This window comes from Macaca fascicularis, chromosome 6, assembly GCF_037993035.2.
Source record: "Macaca fascicularis isolate 582-1 chromosome 6, T2T-MFA8v1.1".
Taxonomy (NCBI): domain Eukaryota; kingdom Metazoa; phylum Chordata; class Mammalia; order Primates; family Cercopithecidae; genus Macaca; species Macaca fascicularis.
Window position 1 is genome coordinate 33,358,143 of NC_088380.1, and position 21,611 is coordinate 33,379,753.

General features: G+C 40.2%; 1 protein-coding gene across 6 annotated transcripts in view; it reads left to right on the forward strand.

The window, feature by feature from the left end:
• The window catches only part of NPR3 (natriuretic peptide receptor 3), a 92,813-nt gene that overhangs the window by 22,231 nt on the left and 48,971 nt on the right, over nt 1–21,611 (forward strand). For all 6 annotated transcript variants that reach the window (XM_045393579.3, XM_005556658.5, XM_065546140.2 and 3 more), the window contains exon 3: nt 5,783–5,949. In XM_045393579.3, coding sequence (XP_045249514.1) covers nt 5,783–5,949 — 167 coding nt within the window. The remainder of the gene's footprint in view (nt 1–5,782; nt 5,950–21,611) is intronic.

Genomic DNA, 21,611 nt, shown 5'->3' on the forward strand with positions numbered 1-21,611 from the left:
ACTAATTACTAGATTGTTTGATCTTGGTGAGCACTCAAAAAAAGAGTGCTTTGCCCAAATTATGTGATTACAGGAGTTCAGTAGGTAATATATTATGGGATAATTCAAGTGATTGAAAATAAGACATAGGTTAGGTTTTAAACATAGGTTTAAAAAAGTCTAGAAAGAAGGTAATATATATTGCCCCATAGAGCTTTTAAAGGCACCAGTTGACATTTTTGTCCATTGGCATTACCTACTTAGAAGGTAGGTTAGGTGGTAATTTATCTGGGCGATCCTGTCCAGAACTGTTATTATTGTAGAGCTTCCCTATCTTCCTGAGAACTCAGAGAGCACTAATTAAGATGAGAACAGAAGTTCAGTAGAGATTGGTGATGCACACAAATTAAATTATTTGACTGGCTAAAAATGGAAAAATAACAGAAAAACCAGGGAGAGATTAGAATTATGTTTTGCCATAAAAGTGATACACGTACATTAAAGTTAATTTGGAACACAGAAAAAAGAAAAAGAATTCTCACATAATTCATCAATCATAACAGCTGCTAAACAGCATTTTGGCACTTCCCCTTCTGATACTTTTTCCTCTGCTACATTTGTTTTTAATGTTTTTGTCAACCACTGCATATACAATTTTAAATCTTAGAACACCCAAACTCTGATGAAATGAGTGTACTTTGGGTAGGGCATTGGTATTTGGAGTCTGGCTTGCATTAGGATCTTGTTCCTATCATTTATTAGCTAAATGACTTTGGGCATGTTAATCTCCTTGAGCCTCAATTTCCTCATCTGTAAAATAGGGATTGTACTTAAATCTTTTTCAAAGAGTTGTTATGAGAATTAAAGAAAGAAATACTGCAGGTTAGAACAGCTGTGTGGAGCATGCACAATGGTAGCCCCCATTAAGGGGTGCTGTTATTAACAATGGGTGTAATTGGACCAGCCTAGCCATGGCAAGCATGTGACAGTGGGTCGTTTGGAGAGGGTGGGGGTAAGCCAAGGAAGGCAGTGATTTTCTCTCCTTAAATGACCACCAGAGCTGAAGAGCCACAGTACTGTGGGGCCAGGCCAGGTGAATGCTAAGCATTCATTTCTTGGACAGATTCTGATGGCTCAGCTACTCATTCAGGTGACATATATTGAAAGTTTACTATGTGCTAGGTCCTATATAAGTACTGGGAACTACAGGATGGCACAGTTACCCCAACATGGGTACCCTTTATTGGCTGCAGCTCTTCAGCCACAGGGTTGCTGGGCATAGGGCTTGGTGCTGAGCAGACTACTTTTCTCTTTCATAAGTATTCTGGACCCAGTGCGAGCTTGGGTGTTTAATACGGCATTAGTATCCACCACTCCTCTGCAAGTGCTGTCCTCAAGGTCACCAGTGAGCTTCTCATGACCAAATCCATTAGCCTTACCTGAGACCATGCTTCCATGCCTCCAAAGCTGTGCCACCCAATGGAACTTTCTGCAATGACGGCTGTGTTCTAGTCTGTGCTGCCCAATATGGTAGCCACTAGCCACATGCGGCATTGAGCGCTTTAAATATGGCAAGTGTGACTGAAGAGCTGAATTTTTAATTTTAATTGCATTTAAATAGTCACACATGTGGCTAGTGGCTCCTCTGTGAGACAGCAGTGCTCTAGAGCATTCAATCTTGTTGTCATCCATCCCTTTCTGGTAACCCTATGCTCTTAGCTTTGGCGACACAGCATTCTTCTGGTTCTCTGTTAGCTCCTCTCTGTCTCCTCTTACTCCTCTTGCCCACTAAAAATAGCATCCCCCCAAAGTGTCTGTGCTCTGCCCTTCTCCCTCTGCTTTCTGCACTGTCTTTCATGTCTGGCGAGGCAGCCCCTGGTTTCTAACTTGGAGCCGTGTAGAAATGACACCCAGCACGGTCTCTAATCCTCATTCCTCTTTTTGACTTCGGACTAGTGTTTCCACCTTTAGCCTGGTGGTCACTTGGACATTCTGCAGTCGCCTTGGATTTACCATACCCCTAACTGAAATCATCATTTCCATGTCCTCCTAACCCCCTCCTCCTCCACCCGGCTCTGCTGCTGCTTTACTGATAACCTGTTTTCCTTTTCTCCTTGGCGTCATCTGTGACGTGCCTCCCTCTCTGTTGTCCCTCACTCCCTAACTGTTGTACAGTCTTAAGATTCCTAACGCACAGCACTCTGCCTTTGTTCTCAAGGGCTCTCTTTTTTTGATAATAAAAGTCAAGGCTTATTGTTGAAAATTTACTATATTCAGAAAAATACCAAAAAGAAAAGAAAAGAAAAGAAAAGAAAAGAAAACTTGCGCATAATTGTAACCATCCCGAGAACCATTTTTAACTTTTTTGGTGTGACTTCCCACATATAACCTTCCCTAACCTCTTGCCTGGATTACTGTGGCTGTGAACGCTTGGTGTCTCCCCCACCCTAATCCACTGCTATTTCCCAAGGCTGATTCTCATCATATCACTCTTCTGTTCTGCTCATAAATCTCCAGAGGCACCCAGTTGTCTACTGCATTAAGTTTGTCCCCACTGATGGGGCATCATGCCAAGCCGACCTCTGCTTTCCTAATGCTCAACAGCCCTGATATGGGAGATGTTACTGACACACCACAGTTAGAAATGCCCACAAAAGCAGGAACTCATAGTATCAGTTATGGTTAGAATAGATACCAATTTAGCTTGGCTTAAATTTATTAAGCACTACTATTTCCATCCTTTTTTTCTAGGAAGCAAAACTCCAGGCCAGGCTCGGTGGCTCATGCCTATAATCCCAACACTTTGGGAGCCTGAGGCAGGTGGATCACTTGAGGTCAGGAGTTCGAAACCAGCCTGGCCAAGACAGTGAAACCGTGTCCCTAATAAAAATACAAAAATTAACTGGATGTGGTGGTGCATGTCTGTAATCCCAGTTACTTGGGAGGCTGAGGAAGGAGAATTGCTTGAACCCTGAAGGCAAAGGTTGCAGTGGGCTGAGATCATGCCACTGCACTCCAGCCTGGGTGACAGAGAGAGACTGTATCTCAATAAATAAATAAATAAATAAATAAAATAAAATAAAAGAAAGAAAAAAAAGGAAAAAAAGAAAAGAAAAAAAAAAAAAAAGGAAAACAAAATTCCAAAGCCATTACTTTTTAGATTGTGGTAGACAGATTTATTATACTGGATTTTGCTTCTTTGCAAATTAAAAAAGTTTTTGTCCATTTGGTTCCCTGAGATAGTTGCAGTTTCTAGTTCTATGTGTATTTTCTAATTACATAGCATACAAGTCTGTAGAGTTAAGCATTTCCCTTCTTAGACCCCTGGAGAAAACTTTTTTTCCAGAGCTGAAACTCGCTCCCTCTTTGCTTGAGACATCACCTCTACTGAGTCTTGATACTTTGAGTCAATGAAAAATGAATCAATAACTATTTATTGCATGCCTGCAAGCAATGGGCTCCTCCATTGGACAAAGATGTCCTGAGCATTCTTAGAATTTGGGGTCTTCCTGGCGATGGACTTGGCCTCTTAACAAAGGCCATGCTGTATCTTGATGATTGAGCATCCAGCTGGTTTTGCCTGCTTGATGGCTCACTGGCCCGAGCATGGGTATGACTCTGCCCACACTGTTGCCTCCTCAGTGTCTGGGAGGTTTCATGGGAGAGGAGGAAGACTTTGTCAAGTTTTGCTCAGTGGCCTGAAAGTTAATCTTGTGCTCAGTGAGTACAGATTTAGCGCCTAATGAATTCTGTCCTCAGCTGTGTCTTATTTATCTTTTAACAGCTCCCTGGCACATGTAAGCAATTAATAAATGGTTGCTATTATTAGGATTATGATTATACAGATGCCTCTGCAAACATTTTCTTTGTCTCTGCCTTTTCTCGGGCTCTAGACTAAGTGCCCAGCTGCCTCCTGGCTGTCAGGCACATTTGCACCTTGCCTGTGTTGTGATGTAGGCTCAGCCAAGCATGCCTTCCACCCTCCTCCCCTCCTATTAAAATCCTGTTCACACAGTTAGGACCTTTCTAATGCCGCTTCCTCACATGCAGCCTTCCCCCAGGTTAGAGCTCATTGCCTCTTCTTCTCTGCTCTGTGTTGTTTCTTGTACCCCCCCGTAGTAAGCTGTGGTCCTACCTGTAATAACTTCAGTTGTTTATGTGTCACACCCTCAGCCTCTCATTGAATGTGGTGGAGACTGTATTTACAATGCTCACCCTGCCAGTCTCAGGACCTTGTATAGTTCATACATGTTTGTCTGATTCACACTGTCATAGAAATTCCAAAGCCCCCAAATCTTTGCTAAACTTCTTCAGAAAGAGTAGAGTGAGTGCCACAAAGTCCTGGCCGTATATCCCAGAGACATTCTCACGGCTTAGCTGTTGGGTTCGAGGCCTCTGCCAAGGATGAGGGGGCTGGCGCTGGACTCCGGCAGGTGGAGTTCCTTGTATTTTCAGAGATCACCAGGAATCATAGTAATAGTTCATAGAAAAATAGCTTATTGTCAAAAGTTAGAGGTCCACCTTGTCTTTTGGGGCCCTGTAAGCCACATGTTTTCTGGAAAATAAAATAACGAAGAGAAAAGTAATTATTCTTACTCACGTAATTTTTTGCTTTTGTAAAAGAGAGACCTGTGAAAGACTGGGATACCCAGCTTCTCACCGCATCAGTTTCCTTATCTGTAAAATAGAGAGGATCATAGTCCCCATATCGCGGGGTCTTGTGAGGAGGAATTATTTTTATGCATATAAAGTGCTCAACAAATAGAGCTTTTATTATTATTATTTTATTATTTATTTTATTATTATTACATATGTGCTTAATAAATGTTAGCAATGTTAATTATTATTATTATATATATACTTAATAAATGTTAGCAATTATTATATATGTACTTAAGAAATGTTAGCAATTTTTATCTCATTACCACTAATGCACTAATGGACATCGTCTAATAAATAATTTCTATGATGTTGCTAGCACTAGAGAGACACGAATCTTTGAATTCACCTAAGCTACTGTTCACCCTGAAAAGATTCAAGAAATATCAATAATCTCAAACTTTTTTAACAGCACTAACTTTCTTTTTTTAAAATTATACTTTAAGTTCTGGGATATATGTACAGAACATGCAGGTTTGTTACATCGGTATACACGTGCCATGGTGGTTTGCTGCACACATCAACCCGTCATCTACATTAGGTATTTCTCCTAATGCTATCCCTCCCCCAGCCCCCCACCTCCTGACAGGCCCTGGAGTGTGATGTTCCCCTCCCTGTGTCCATGTGTTCTCATTGTTCAACTCCCACTTATGAGTAACATCACTAACTGTCTAATAGTTGTGCATATCCATTGTCGTGCGTCGCTGTGACCTGCCGTCCCACCCACACATAACATCAGGTTTATTATGCCACACTAGCCACTTGATTCACCTGCACATTTGATCGTAGGTATTAAAAAAGAAGTGTGAATGGCAAGGAATAAAAACTGAATTCTTTCTTTTATAGTGCTGCAATTTTGGGGGTGGGGTAGAGCTGAAAATTGCAGTTACATGGTTATTACAAGGCAATTACCTCAACAGTACTCTTCTTTCTTGCTCACGTTTCAAAGGAACACATGTGCAAAGGGCCTTCTTCTCCTTTAATGGTCTTGACATCACATCATACCTAAGGGCAGAGCTATGACAATACTTCTCTTCCTGGTTGCCAAAAGTAACATGCGGGGGGCACATCGCAGTTGTAAAGGCAGAATGGCCTCTTTTTGGTGGCTGGCTTGGAATTGCAAATATTTTTATTTCTTTCATAGGAGATGGCTCGTGGAAGAGAGGAGACAAACACGACTTCGAAGCTAAGCAAGCATACTCGTCCCTCCAGACAGTCACTCTACTGAGGACAGTGAAACCCGAGTTTGAGAAGTTTTCCATGGAGGTGAAAAGTTCTGTTGAGAAACAAGGTCTCAATATGGAGGATTACGTAAGTGCCTGATTATGAACCTAGGCCTTCAGCATCCTGAAAACAGTCTTCTAATTAAATCAGAGATGACAGAGTGTCCCGTTCTGAGCCATTCAAAAACTCCTAGGTTCAGGTCTGAATTTCACTGTTGCCTTCTGTGTGTGTGTGTGTGTGTGTGTGTGTGTGTTTTCTTTCTGAGTGGTTTTCCTCCTTCCCTCCCAAATATACTCACTATCATCTGTACCCTTCACTTACACTTTTTCAGCTGCTGCAGGAAGGACCATTGCTATTTCGTGGGCACTTGTGGTGGTGCTGAGTAGAATGTCTGTAGACTTCCATCACGTATTTGACTAAGAGGGTTTTGGGGGAGAAGAAGGATGAAGGAGTGCCAAAGGTTTGCATGCCTCATTTTTCCAAAGCTTGGTGGCATTGGGTATTTGGGGTTTTAGGAGACACTTTCTTTTGGCAGCCTGCCTTAGCGTTCTGGCTAGTCTGCTTGTGGATGGTGGTGTCACCTCTTTCTGCTGGAAGTTGCTTCCTGCTCACATATTGCAGGACTTCACATTCCATTAGTGCTGTTGTTACTAGTGCATTTCAGGAGTGGACAAGAGTCAGAACCTTAGTTCAGACTGAGGATTAAGCAGAGGGACTCATCTAAGAGCTGGCACCGCAGGCAGCTGACCACACCTCATTTGGCATCATTGTTTTGACTGCCTCTGACATGCTTTGCTGCATGGCCAACACGCCACTCCTGTAAATCCTTTCTTAGAGCAGGATGAAAGGTGGGCACCTTGGACTAGTTGAGTAGGTGTGCTGGTCTTCAAAACGAATCACTCTACAGCATCCAAAACTGAAAAGGAGCACCTTCTTCCTCCTCTTCTTTTGTTTTGAGTCAACAATTCGCTCTGTCTCCCAGGCTGGAGTGCAGTGGCGCGATCATGGCTCACTGCAGCCTCAAACTCCTGGGCTAATGCGATCCTCCCTGTTCAGCCTCCTGAGTAGCTGGGACCACAGGTGTACACCATCATGCCAGCTAATTAGGAGCACATTCTTAATGATAGGCATACGGCCTGGATAGTCCCTGCTCAAATTGGATAATGATCAACTTCATAAGAGATGGCCACTTCCAAACAGGGTTTCTCCTAGTTTCTCTACTTGAAGTACCACAGAGTACTGGCATTGGCCTCAGAGCTGCCTTCAGAGTCTAGATCTAGCACTTCTGAGCTGTGTGGCTTGGAAAAATTGCTCCGTTTCCCCGATTCAAATTACTTTTTCCTGCTGGAGGATTTAGGATTATTTACCTGAAGCATTTAGCACTATCCCTGTCAGAAAGTTAGAACGAAATAAATGGTACCTCTTTTGTACCACTGTTTCAAGATTATACCTGTCTTTATAGGAATTTGTTATCAAATGGCATACAAAGTGTCTTATAAACATATTTATTAATGTTTTAAATGTTGCATATACTATACTCACATCATTTAAAATATCTTTTGACTTTTTAAATCAGTGCTGTCTGGTAGTTATACAACGTGAGCCAAAAAAGTGAGCCACATATATAATTTTAAATTTTCTAGTTGACACATTTGAAAAAGTGAAAAAAAAAACAGGTGAAATTAATTTTAATAATATATTCCAATTAACACAATATAAACACAATATTTCAACATTTAATCAATTAAAAAATTTTAATGAGATTTTAGTGTATTTCTTGTACTACGTCTTGGAAATCCAGTGTGATTTTACACTTATAGCGTGCGAAGCCCTTGTTCAAGCTCCACATGACATAGCCACACATGACTAGTGGCTACCATATTGGACAGCGTGTTCTGAATTATGAAAGAAGTAGGGTTTCTGCAACAGAGCCTACGTTTAAGGAAACATATGGTAGTGCTGTCATCATCCAAATCCTTTGTCTCAGAAACAAGAAAGAACACAAAAGGTACTGAACTTCCTTCAGTAGTGCTGCCACATGTAGGCTGGGTCGTTATTGAAAACATCAAACTCTTTTACATATGCCACTGTATATTATTTTACTTTATTAGGTTCATATTAATTTTATGGTTTAAAAACTCAACAATGGTGCCATGTTGTCTGGTTTCCTCTCATTGGGCAAAAGTTGGCATCCCAGCCAGGAGCAGTGGCTGACGTCTGTCCTCCCAGCACTTTGGGAGCCTGAGGCCGGCGATTGTTTGAGCTCAGGTGTTGAACACCAGCTTGGGCAACATGGTGAAACCTCATCTCTACAAAAAATACAAAAATCAGCCAGGCATGGTGGCATGCACTTGTAGTCCCAGCTACTTGGGAAGCTGAGGTAGGAGGATCACCTGAACCCAGGGAGGTCGAGGCTGCTGCAGTGAACCGTGATCGCACCACTGTGCTCCAGCCTGAGTGGCAGAGTAAGACCTTGTCTCAGAGAAAAAGTTGGCATCCCACTACTGGGTAATTCTTCTTGGTTATCTGTTATTCTGTGTTCATAATATTACATCTTATTTTAATGGTAGTCTAAGCAAAATCTCACTGGAAACGTATACCTACTACAAAGCTTTATAGAACATTCCAAACCTAATAAGAGCACTGTAGAGATTGTTTGCAGCCCTAGATTACCATACTGCTTCCCTCTGATAGTGGGACTGTTAAAACTGACTTCATAAATAAATAAAAATTAGAATTTTAAGTAGAAGTTGGAGCTAACTATAATAACTTATTTTAGTTCTGAAGACGTGTCCATCTTTTGTATGTATGTAGGTTTTAGTGGGCCTTTTTTTTTTTTTTTTTTTTTTTTTGAGATGAGGCCTCCCTGTGTTGCTCTAGCCAGTTCGTGGGCTCAAGTGATCCTCCTGCCTTAGACTCTGGAGTAGGTGGGATTACAGGTGCACACCACCACGCCTGGCTGAGTTGGGCTCTTGTAAACACCAGCTGCAGAGGTTTATCAAGTTAGGTTAGACAGGTGGTCCTGGTGAGTATCATGGGAAGGAACTATGGGAGCCAAAGAGCCAGCACCTGGTGTGGCTGGGTTCCCAGATGCTAGTGCTTGATCTAATGTGGTGGGAGAGCCTGTAGGAGTCTGGGGTCTAGACTCAGTCTTTTTGCTTCTCTTACTTGTGCTAATGAGTTGTCTCATCTGCTTTCTTAGAACTCCAGTTGATGACACCCATCGTGAGCTCTTCATTCTCTGCTATCCATCTCGAATTCAGTGACTTTGGTGGACTCTCATTTGTTCTAAAATTAACCATGCATTTCCAAAGAATCACATAATCTAGGAATAGTGGCAGTTTTGTTTCTTTTAAATTCTTCTACTTTTAAGTATGTTTAATTGAAAGTGTACTTAAGAAGCTGGGCACAGTGGTACATGCCTGTATTCCCAGGTCTTGGGAAGCTGAGGTGGGAGGATCACTTGAGTCCAGGAGTTTGAGCCCAGACTGGGTAACATATCAAGACCTCACCTCTAAAAAGATAAGTAAATAAAGTAACTTTTTAAAAGTATAATTAAGAATGTGTATACTTAATTCAAGTATTAAGTATATTGAATTAAAATTAAATATAATTAATTAAATTAAAACTTCAAATGGCCTTGGGTGGGATCCCAATACATGTTAAATATAAGCAGTGATAGTGGGCATCTTAACTTTAATGTAAAGAGTATATGACAGAATTCATATCTGTTCACATCACCACTTAAGCATGATGTTTGCTGTGGAGTTTGGGGGACACTCTTTATTAGACTGGCAATTCCCTTTTCTCTCTTGTTAGTGAAGTTTTTTTCTTTGGCCAAATGATTCCTTGTAATACGATAACTGAAACAAAAATAGCACATCAAGCATCAAGGTTTGTATAATGTAGGTTAAGGAAAATCTTTGGACATAGGTTTTTTACTTTAGGTGTTACATGCCATATGATACCACTGACTCTATTTCATATATGTTAGTATTGCATTCATCATATTACCATGTTTTCAGCATCCTTAAAAAGGTTATGGTCTTCTGAAAATGAAAACTTTGAAACTTTAAAATATTTACAGACTATACTAAAGCATTGGGAGAATAGAGTAGCAATGACGGTTTTAGTAAAATTAATGTTCCATATTTTTAACTTACCAAATTTTGATGGATTAATGCCATTTTGTTTTGGTAAAATTGATCTCTTCTCTCCTCTATCCATCTCTTGCCCTCTCTCTTTTTAATTGACTTTTTAGTAGAGATAATTGCACATTTACATGCAGTTTTAAGATGCAGTACAGAGAGATTCCTTGTATACATTTCCCAGTTTCCTGCAATGGTAACACTTTGGAAAATTATAAGATCACAACTAGGATATTGACACGGATACAATGCAATTATGCTCAGATTTCCCAGTTTTACCTATACTCTTTGTGTGTGTGTGTGTGTGTGTGTGTATGTATTAAGTTCTATGCAATTTTATTCTGTGTATATTTGAGTGTATGAATTTTATCAAATGTATATTCTTACTCATATTGTGATACTCAGTGTTTCTTTATTCTGTTATAAAGTTGCGATGTGAGTTGCATTAGTAGATGTTTCTGATTGTAACCATTTATGCACTCCTAGAATAACCTAGGACCATCTCAACCTCAAGACTGAGTTGTTCTATTTCCCAGTTCACATTTTGGGGAATATACTTATGGTTGAACCTACACATGCCTGCCTAGCTGGAGATTTTCAGGCCGGGATGTCTCAAATGCTATTAGCAGCCTGTAAATTAGCTTCCCTGAGTCCAGTGTTTACTCTAGTTTCCCTCAGCTTGGGTGGTACATGTAAGTGGTGTGACAGAAAATACGGTTGTTTAGGGCTAGTCTATCACTGGGGCTGTAAGTGTTGCATATATTACACTTGTCTAGTCATCAGTACATGTATCTTATGATAGTGTCCCCACTATTCCTATGGGTAATATAATATTTTTAAAAAAGCATTTGTCCTTTTACTAGTGAACCAAGGGGAAATCTATTCCATTCTGATGCATTTTTTTTTTTTTTTTTGAGACAGAATCTCACTCTATCACCAGGCTGGAATGCAGGGGCACAATCCCGGCTCACTGCAACCCTTGCCTTCTGGGTTCAAGCGATTCTCCTGCCTCAGCCTCCCAAGTAGCTGAGATTGCAGGCACATGCCACCACACCCGGCTACTTTTGTATTTTTAGTAGAGATGGGGTTTCACTATGGTGGTCTATATGGTCTTGATCTCTTGACCTTGTGATCTGCCCGCCTCAGCCTCCCAAAGTGCTGGGATTACAGGCGTGAGCCCTCTCGCCTGGCCTGCATCATGTTTTAATGAGGCCCAGTGGCCACCACTGGAGGCAGTGCAGCCCAGTGGTTAAATATGCAGGCTTGGGATTTGATAGACCTGGCTGCCTCTTACAATTCTTAACTTGGGCACCTTTCTGAGACGTAGTTCGTTTGTTTACTGGCTATCAAATGGGAAGCATAATTTTTAACTGACTAAGTTGTTCAAATAACTCAATAATTGTATAAAAATAATATAATATTCACCACAATGCCAGGCATTCATTGGATGGTAAGCATTCATTGGTGCTTGCCAATGATGAATACTAACCGTGACGAATACGTGGTAAGCATTCATCGGATGGTAGCTATCATTTCTCTTACTTTTGTTTCTTGTATTCCAGGCTGATCTATATGACACTCTTGTGTGCCTACTGCACGCAGTACTCTTACTCATCCTTCAGATTGTAACTCAAACACCACTTCCTCAGTACAGTCTTTCCTGACACCCCAGACCATGTCATGGTGCTCGGTTCCTTTCCATCACAGCACACCCCTTGGGTTGTAATTACACACTGATGTATGGGATTTTCTGATTACCCTTTGTCTCTTCTACTGTAAACTCTTCGAAAGCAAGAACTACTCTTATTTCTGCCCAAGCTTGCATTCTCTTACTGTGTACCTGGCACATAGGAAGTGGCCAAAGTACCTATTATTATTGTTATTATGGTTATTATTTTTGTTATTATTGAATAGAAAGGACATAAAATCAAACCCACTTCCTCTACAGTGGCGGAAACTGAGGCTGAGAAAGGTGGGGTGGGCTTTCCAAATGTAACTAGCATATTGCAGTCAGTACAGTGATGTTGGCTGGTGGTGGAGTCCTATGCTTAGACCTTATTGGGTACACAAAGCCAAGTATTCAGTTTCTCTTATGCCATGGGAGATAGTGTGGGGATAGTAATGGGGTTTCGCAGTGGGGGTTCTGAGGACCATCTGGAGGTCACCTGAAATCTTAAGTGAGAAGTAAAGCCCACTGCAGAGGTTCTCAAGTGTCAGTGGGGCTCTAAGTATGACTCAGACAAGTTTTTGCCAAGTACCTGCCTGGCCTTCTCTGGTGGTTTCTATTGGGTTGCCCATACGTGCAGTGGCCCTCACTCAAGGGCGTCTTAATGGTGGTGGTTGGCCTCTGCCCACGAACAGTTCCAATTCCAGAGCACTGGTATTTGGTTTTAGAATGCACTGTGTGGTGGCCAAGCCAAGATTAGTTGCATCCCTTGACTCCTGCCTGGGTCAGTGACTTTCTTTTTCCACTACATCAGTCTGACCCTTTTAACAACAATGTACCCCATAAGGGGGCAAACCCATGACCTGAAGATCATGTGTCTCAGGCTCTGCAAGTGAGCCTGGCAGCAACACAGGCTGAAGAATTTCCTTCCTTTCCCTGCACCCCACCTGCCCAAATACACACATGTAATTTACTGGTTTCTCTCTCCTCTTTCAGACACTTGGCAAAGTCTGGCTAGGACTTCATCTCCTCTTCATCCTCAGTGACCTAGTTTTCCTGTTTTTTTTCTGAAGTGTAAACCATCATTCCTTTGATCATCAGATGCTGTTTACTGAGTGCTCCAGAAGTATGAATGTGAGCCTGATCCTGGAAAATGAGTGATCCCATCTGGGGTGGGATCCTCACCCCCTAAAAATACTTGAGCATGTACATAAATATCCATGGCTGTGAGCTCTGGGGGCCCATGAGAGCTGCATTCCTATGCCAGCATGCACAAAAAAACAACATATACCTTACTGTAAAGCACTCTGACACGCTGGTGATAATCACAGGAGTCTGGACAGTTTATTTTGTAGCAGATCGAATGTGGCACATATGTGAAAATATCCATGTTTCTAGAGAATCAAAATTAAACACTGAGTTCATTTTGCTCTTTAGTAAGAGATACCTTTCAAATTCATTCATGTTTTCATGAGCTCGTTAGGTGGATGAGGGTTTCTTGACTTAGGGTGTGTTAATTCTTTATAATTATGTACAAAATGTTGTGTGTAAGTGCACATGTGTATACTTTTGGAGAGAAGAGTCAGCACCCATCATCTGATTCTTAATGGGGGTCAATGTAGCAAAAAGTAGAAAATCATTGAACTAGACCATGGCTTGTCAATTTTCCATTCACCCAGTTACTGTCTTCAGCTGTGTTTATTCACATGGCTAGGGTACTACAACATTGTGTATGTCAGGTTGCACTGAAAAATCACTCCTTGGAAGAAACTAAAGAAAGACCTAAATGCTGAACTGCTACCTTATCTTACATGATAAAAGCCATTAGTTTTATTTCTGAGACGAGAGACATACTCATTCATTCATTCTGTACCAGGGAGACAGTTCAGTCTTTTCAATTCCCAGTGTTTTTGCATTATGCTTTTAAGAGTAGACTTAAATTTGTCCCTGCTACTATTTCCCATGTTAGACTGAGTCAGTGTTGGAGACACATTTTCCTCTCAGTCAGCTTATTTGGCTTTTCTGGCCTGTAAATTCCACTTTTGGCTTGACCCACTCTCCTGATTGTGTTTGGCACTTTTGAGACCCATTCGCTGCCTGGCCCTTTAAAAGTTGGTTCTGTCTTTGGGTGAAGTTCACACTCCTTCCCTCATATTGTTGTTGTTTAAGTCAAAATAATACACAACTTTGTAGATTGAAAGGGCCCAATATAATGAATTGAAGAAAAGCCCACAATGAATTAAAAACACATTCATAGTACTAAAGAGTTATAGATAAACATGAATCTTCTTTTCTGCCCTTCTCTACTTCTAACTCCCATTTCCCTAGAGACAGTCATCACTAATGTTTTATCTGCTTTTCTGCTGTTTCTCTCCATATTTCTAAAATTGATTATTTATATTGCTGTTTTTGATAGTAAAAATTTTGATATTATCTCTTGACTTCCTAAAGTGGAAAAAGATTTAGCTAGCTCTTTTATGTACTCTTTCTCTGCCAGTTCTTCCTTTTCCTTCTACCTTCCCAATATTTTATAACATAGTTTCTGGTTAAAAATACATTCATAAAATAAAATGTGAAGAAAAGCTAAAAAAAATTCAGAACTTTTGTTATTATGACCATATAAATACTTATAGTAGAACCATATAGTATTCTATAATTACATACCCTTTCCAGTACAGCTTTTTGTTTTCTCTGACCTTACTAATTGCCTTAGTTTTTTATTTGCTTCTGTGTCTGTGTAGTTCTTACTCTTTCATTTTCACTCTCTCAGCCAAACATTTTAGATAATGTCAATTTTTTAAATCCTTTATCGTCCTGCTCTAATCTAGAATAATTTATTTCTCCAATACTACCTGGAAATGTCCTACAGTTCTCTCCTATATTATATCTCTTTTCTTGGGTATCATATCTCCTTCTTTCTTAAATTTCCCCTCAGTTTTGAAGAAGAAAGGAGGCATGCATCAAAAATCTTTTTTTTTTTTTTTGAGATGGGGTCTCACTCTGTCACCCAGGCTGGAGTGCAGTGGTGTCATCTCAGCTCACTGCAACCTCCACCTCTGGCACTTAATAGATCCTCACACCTCAACCTTCTGTGTAGCTAGGACTATAGGCTACATTTTTAGTATTTTTAGTAGAGACAGGGTTTCATCATGTTGCCTGAACTGGTCTCGAATTCCTGGGCTCAAGTAATCCTCCCACTTTGGCCTCCCAAAGTTCTGGGATTACAGGTATGAGCCATCATGCCTGGAAGGAAAATCTTTTGAGACTTTGAGTATCAGAAAACATTTTGTTTTAGTCTTACATTTAATTGACAGTTTAGCTGGGTATAAAATTTTCTTTGAATATTAATTTCCCTCAAAATTTTGATGCTGTTACTCTACTGTTTTGTGGCTGTTAGTGTTACCATTCTGATTATTTATCTTTTTCATGCTTTCTTTTTCTCCAGCTCTAAAAGCTTTTAGTATTTTCTCTTTCTTGTTGATTGTATCAGTAAGGACCTAGTCAGGAAAATAGAGCCTATGCCAGGTGATTCAACAAGGATTTAATACGAGGAATTACCTTTAAGGTGTAGAAAGAGCTGAGATACCAAATGGCGGAATAAGGCAAGCCAGAGATTAGCAACAGCAGAAAGCTATTACCACCTGTAGAGCTGGAAGGACCACGGAAGAGATAGTTCTCCCAAGACTCCAAAGTTAGGGTTGCCATTGGGAGATAAAAGGATAGAGTAAATGCAGCTTCTTCTAAAGATGCTGCCCAAGGCAAAGAGAAAGTGGGAGAAATATCCTGGCTTTTTTCTTCTTTCTGGTAGGACTTCTTCTTGGCTGAACCAACTAGATGTCAGCTGACAGGGAAAGGGACCTGGAGGAGTTATTTTCATATGATATAGGGCACAGCAAAGCAGATGAAGGGAGGGGAATGAATTGGCGGGGAATGAAATAGGCAGACAACTAGATTCACTGGTATTCTGAAATTTCACAATAATATGAACGTTTTTACATCCCTGTTATGAGCACTTTTTGCTTGCCTTTTCTGGAACTTTAAAATGGGATGTTGGCTCTTCTCAGTTGATTCTCTAATTTTCTCTCCTATTTTCCAACTCTTCTTTTTTCTTTTACTTTCTGAGAAATTGACTCACCTTTACCTTCCAGCTTATTTATTGAATTTTTAATTTTTGCTATCATATTTTTAATTTTCAAGAGCTCTCTCTTGTTTTCTGCGCCCCCTCCTTTTAAAAGATAGCACCTTGACTTGTTTCCTGTATACAATAGTTTATCTTTCTGAGTGCATGCTTTCATCAGTTGTAGAATACAATTTAAAAAATATTTTAACTTATCCAAAGTTGAGATTCATTTTATAATTGGTGGACTGTCATAATTTAATAAGTAGAATTTTTTCTTTCTAAGGGCAACTTAGAAAAAAAGGTGCTTCTTACAATTGCAGGTATATTACATTTGTTGAGATAAGGTTTTTTCCTCTGAGAACTAAATCAGAAGAAAAAAAAGAGATAAGTTTTTTGAAAATTTTTTTTTACTTTCTGCATAGTGTATGCCTTTCAAGTTCATTTTTTTCTATTAATTTTGATCTCTTTCTCTTATAAACTTTTCTCAAACTTTTGGTAATCCTTAGCTGTCTGTTTATATTTAAGGGTGAGCCACTATGGAGCTTTCCTGGAAAGCTCTATGTGTATGAGTGGAACTTGTTATAATAATGTATCAAGCTTGTTATTCAAAGGATTATCCCAAATATGAATATCTGGAAGTTAGTTTCTTATCTTAGGTTGGTCAGTTTTACTACAAAATTCTCCTCCAAATTCCTTCTTGAGGGTCATAAGGCTGCCCTATATTCTGGGGGCTCAGGGAGTGAGAGTCTTACCTTTAGGACAGCAGACTTATTACTTAAACCCAATTTTCAGTTTTATGCTTCACCCAGTCTTCAGTTGTGCCTGGTACCTTCCTGTTCAGATCTTCTTTGCTTCAACATCTTCAGACAATAAAACTAAAGCCTTTTGCCTAAATGGGATGGGGCACTTTCTTCTCTGTATAAGGTTAGGGAGGAGATCTGACTCAATTTAAGGTTGAAAAATGGGATATTTACATAAAAATAATTATGAGAGCTCCTATACAGACTTTCAACTAGTCTTGCTATTTTCAGTGCCACTGCATCCCCCACCTCCAGAGGTAGCAGTGGCTCCAGTTCTAGAGCCTCTGAACTGGAATGGCTTTGCTTCTTGTTGGAGTTCCCTGCCACCCTCCTGCGTACACTTTGGTTATATTTTGTCAATTCTATTGAGTCAGTTACTTTTCCCAACTTCCAGCATTTTGTTGATATTTCTTTTCTTTTCTTTTTTTTTGAGATAGAGTCTTGCTCTGTCACCCAGGCTGGAGTGCAGTGGCGCGATCTCAGCTCACTGCAACCTCTGCCTCCCAGGTTCAGCAATTCTCCTGCTTCAGCCTCCCGTGTAGCTGGGACTATGGGCGCCGTCTAGCACGCATGACTAATTTTTGTATTTTTAGTAGAGACAGGGTTTCACCATGTTGGTCAGGCTTGTCTCGAACTCCCAACCTCAGGTGATCCACCCACCTCAGCCTCCCAAAGTGCTGGCATTACAGGCATGAGCCACTGTGCCCAGCTTGTTGATATTTCTTATCTGCTATTTCCTTTCTGTACTCTTTAGACTTGTGGGTTTATGCCTTAAAACATTTATTTATTTCATTTTGGTGGGGATTTTAGAAGGAATCTGTGTTTATATGGCTGTGATTTACCTGAAGCCTCTTCTGTATTGTTGACTTTCAGTACCATGCAAGTGTTCAAAGATGGTGGTGCCATTTTTTGTGGGGTGGAGGTGGGGTGGGGAATAATCTTACCAAAGCAGGAGTAAGAGAGACAGGATGTGTTTGAGGGAATGAGTGAACAAATGTTTTGGTCCGAAATGCCCTAGCTCTTTTAGAAATTCCCATTTGGTTATAGTTTCCTTCTAAGGACCGCTTTTCTTCATTTACTAGCTCAGTACATTCTTTTACCCTCGTGGACATACCTGACTTCTGTGATCCTTTGAAAGCAACTACAGACAAGCAAAACACATGAACAATAATGCATACCAATTTGGTGGTCTGCGGGTTTGTCATCTTGGTGTGTGAAGACTGCTGATTTTACTTTATGCCTGGAGCTGTTTCCTTTAACATAGCTCTTTGTCGGCGTTTAAAACTGAGTGTTTTGTACATGGACAGGAACATCATCTAGGGATCCTGTTCCCAGTGTAAGGAGACTTTTTAGGTTTTAACGTAGATTTTAAAAAATTGGGCTGATTCAATTTTAAGGTGAAAAAAAGGGATATTTACATAAAAATAATTGGAGATATTTGTGTCCTGGCAGGTTATTTGTAGTTTATCACAGTGTAATGTAGCAATTTTATACCCTTTCTATCTGTTAGAACTCTTTTGTTGTAAAATAAGACAGAAAAAAGGTGAAAAATATTTGAGGATATAAACTTGTTGAAAGGGCCCCAGTTACCTTCCATTGTACCTTAGAGATTCTGAAATGAATCCACCCTATAGTAATCATGGTTGCAGACAGCATCCTTCTAGTGCCAAAGGAGGGAGGGCAGGGTCCTGACTGTGGCCAACCACAGTGGACTTGGGCCGAGAAAGCCCTTGGCTAGGTCCCTCGTCTTCCTGGTGCTTCCTCTGTTGTGCAGCCAGAGATTCGGACCCCCACCACAAGGGGCCTTCCCATTCCCAGGATTTTGTTATTACATGCAGGCAAACAGTGTTTTTCTAATAGTCTTAATTTAGAGACTGAGTTTCATTGTTGTTATCTGGGTATGGAATTTACTTAGCCCTTATTGACAAATCGGAGCCCCAATAATCACAGTCACCACTTCTCACCCCCCATCTGAGGAGAATGTTTTAACAATCAAGTATTCTGCTGCTTGTAACACTATATCAGAAACATCTCTTGGAAATTTTCATTACTCAAGCTTTAAAATACAAAGGGCCAGCGTTTCTTCAGCTCTAAACTGTCACCGTTCTATGGTGTGTAACTGTTTCTCAATGCAAAACCTACTGTTGTATACACAAATTAAGTAATTGCAATGTTCTGTGTCCAATATGTGTTTGCAAAGATACAGTTGTGTAGTTATGCAAACGTAAAATTAGAGCCTAGTTTTTAAAAGTGGGTCAGAATTTCTCCAATGAATTTCAGAGTTTGGATTTTTTTTGCTTTGTTTTGTTTCATTAAAGTTGTGTTAGTTATAAAGAACATGTAAAGTACATTTTAAATAAAATAATGTTGCATCCTTAATACTTTGGCTTTCAAATTCAGTTTTATGTTTATTAATGTGACCTCTGTTCTTGTTTTTGGGGTAGAATTTGGTAAATGCTGTTTACCAAATTTACCAGAATACCAGATTATTACTCAGAATACCAGGTATTCTGAGCAGGGGGTGATTTTATAACCGTGGATATTTGCCCACTTGAGGTTAGCAGGCCACCCGTAGCTTGTTTTTTCTCCTCATTTAGAAGTGAAAATTTAACTAATTAAACAAACACCCCAGTAGTAACCAATGCACAGCAGTATTGATAGGGAGGTGGGATGTGTGTTTGGGCGTTCCCTCTCTCCCAGGTCTCCCTCTGACACTCAAATATGAAACAAGAGGTTGAGGAGCAGGTGGTTTATCTAGCCAAGGTGTTTGAAAGGGACTGGTTTTAATAAGTAATTGTTTAGAATAGCCAGACATCACATGTTGGAAAGTCTAAAATGTTGAAAAACAATGCTCTAATTTCCTTAAATGAGGAAGAAGTGTCAGCATTAAAACTGTTTAAATCAACTTGGGGCTAGGCGCGGTGGTTCACACCTGTAATCCCAGCACTTTGGGAGGCTGAGCCGGGTGGATCACCTGAGGCTGGGAGTTCAAGACCAGCCTGGCCAACATAGTGAAACCCCATCTCTACTAAAAATTCACAAAAGTTAGCTGGGTATGGTGGTGGGCGCCTGTAATTCCAGCTACTCGGGAGGCTGAGGCAGGAGAATCACTTGAACCCAGGAGGTGGAGGTTGCAGTGAGCCAAGATCACGCCATTGCAATCCAACCCGGGCAACAAGAGCGAGACTCAGTCTCCAAAAAACAAAAACAAAAACAAAAAACCGACTTGGATTTTGATACTAGTTTTGCACAGAAGCAGCATGGAAGGTGATATTATTTGAAAAGTTATCGGATCATCAGTAAAATCTTGGCCAGGCACTTCCTGCCCTCTTGTCTTGTACAATATCATTTAATTGGAATTGTATACTCCTACGTAAAAAATTTTAAGCTAATGGGAGAAGCTAATGGGAGGAAATAAAATGAAGCCGTATTCGCCCCGCTTCCAGCGAGGCTGCAAGGCTGAGCTGCATCTGGATAGAAGGAGGCTTTCCCCTCCCCTCCTTCGCCCTCACCCCCTTTCTTTCAAGTCAGCCAGGGAGTAATTTGTCCATATATAAAGGTCCTTTCAGGCACTGGAGGGCTTTGCTAATTGTATTTGAGAGAATAAAGGTAAACCACAAGTTGGCTTTTAACAACAGAAAAATAATGAGTTCGCATGGCAACATGTTTAGTAAGATTAGTTTTATTAGGAAAATGTAATCAAGTGGACTGAGGTCTTGCAGGAGGAATGGCTGATGAAAAGCCATTCATTTTCTGTAGCTAAAGAACTATCAGTTGGTGCTCAGAACACATTTAAATAAACAGGTATTTAAATCTAAAAAATATATGTTCCTCCCATTTTCTTGGACTAAAAGGGAAACTTGTTTATTCCGCTAACATTTAATTAACTTTAGTTGTGCTAAATTAGAATATTTGAAGAACTTGGGAATCTCCTGATTAGAGTGCTTTTTGTTTGATTGTAAATAAGTATTTGCTTGCAATTGGCACATATTGGCAGGTGTGGATTTATTAATTTCAAAAATACGATTGAAGTGGTACAATCTGAAAATGTGAAGAGCCACAATACTTGTGAAAAAGGCCTTTTCCAAGTAATGAGCTTCATTTTGCCCTTCTGAAAGATAGTCACTGGTTTTTTTCCATTACGTGTGGTGATGTAGTTAATTTCAGTTAGAAAGATGTTTTGTGCTAATGGTGACAATACACTTAAATATGCATGAGTAAAATAGCAATGCAGTGTGGGAATATGTTTCATAATTGAAATGCTATGCTATTTTCTTTTTTTTTTTTTTTTCTGTATGAAGGAGAAGGGCACTTTAGTTAATTTGGCCAACTACTTCACAATTGAAACACAGTTTAAATTCTTGTTAGAATAGTCCAATCACTTAAAATATGGACTATAGACACATGACCAGTTCAGCCTGTAGAAAGAACATGTATCAGCTCCAGCAGTTATACCCGTCAGTGTAACTGAAGGAGTCTGAGGCAAATCTGTAGAGGATAAAAGCTCGGATTTCCTTTTTATTTCCTGTCTTTCTTACCCCTTTCAATGCCTCTGAGCACCTCAGGGTCTCAGCCTTTTTTTTTTTTTTTAACTTGGTGAGGAACTCTTATATTAGAGGCTCAGCAGATTAGCTTTACCAGGACATTGCATTTAAAGGAGGAACCTGGGAAAGGAAGGCTTAAAGTAAACAAATTTAAAGGTGATTTTTTACTGTCAGTCACAGGAGATGAGAGTGTCCCTCAAATGCCAGGATTTACTCCTTTGATAAGAGAGCCCTGCTCATGAGACATGTCTTCAGTCAGACCACCTGATGGCCACATTCACAGCTGAAACTCCCTTGCATGAAGTTTTGCATTGCACTAGTAAAGCAGAAGCAAAATTACTCTGCATTTTAGATCATTTGACAGCACCCAGAAATGCATGCCCATGTAGTCAGCCTTCCAGCTTGGAAGAAGAGAGACTGACAGGCCACTGCCAGCTTCCTTGGCCACGGTACTAACCAAGGACTCTGGTG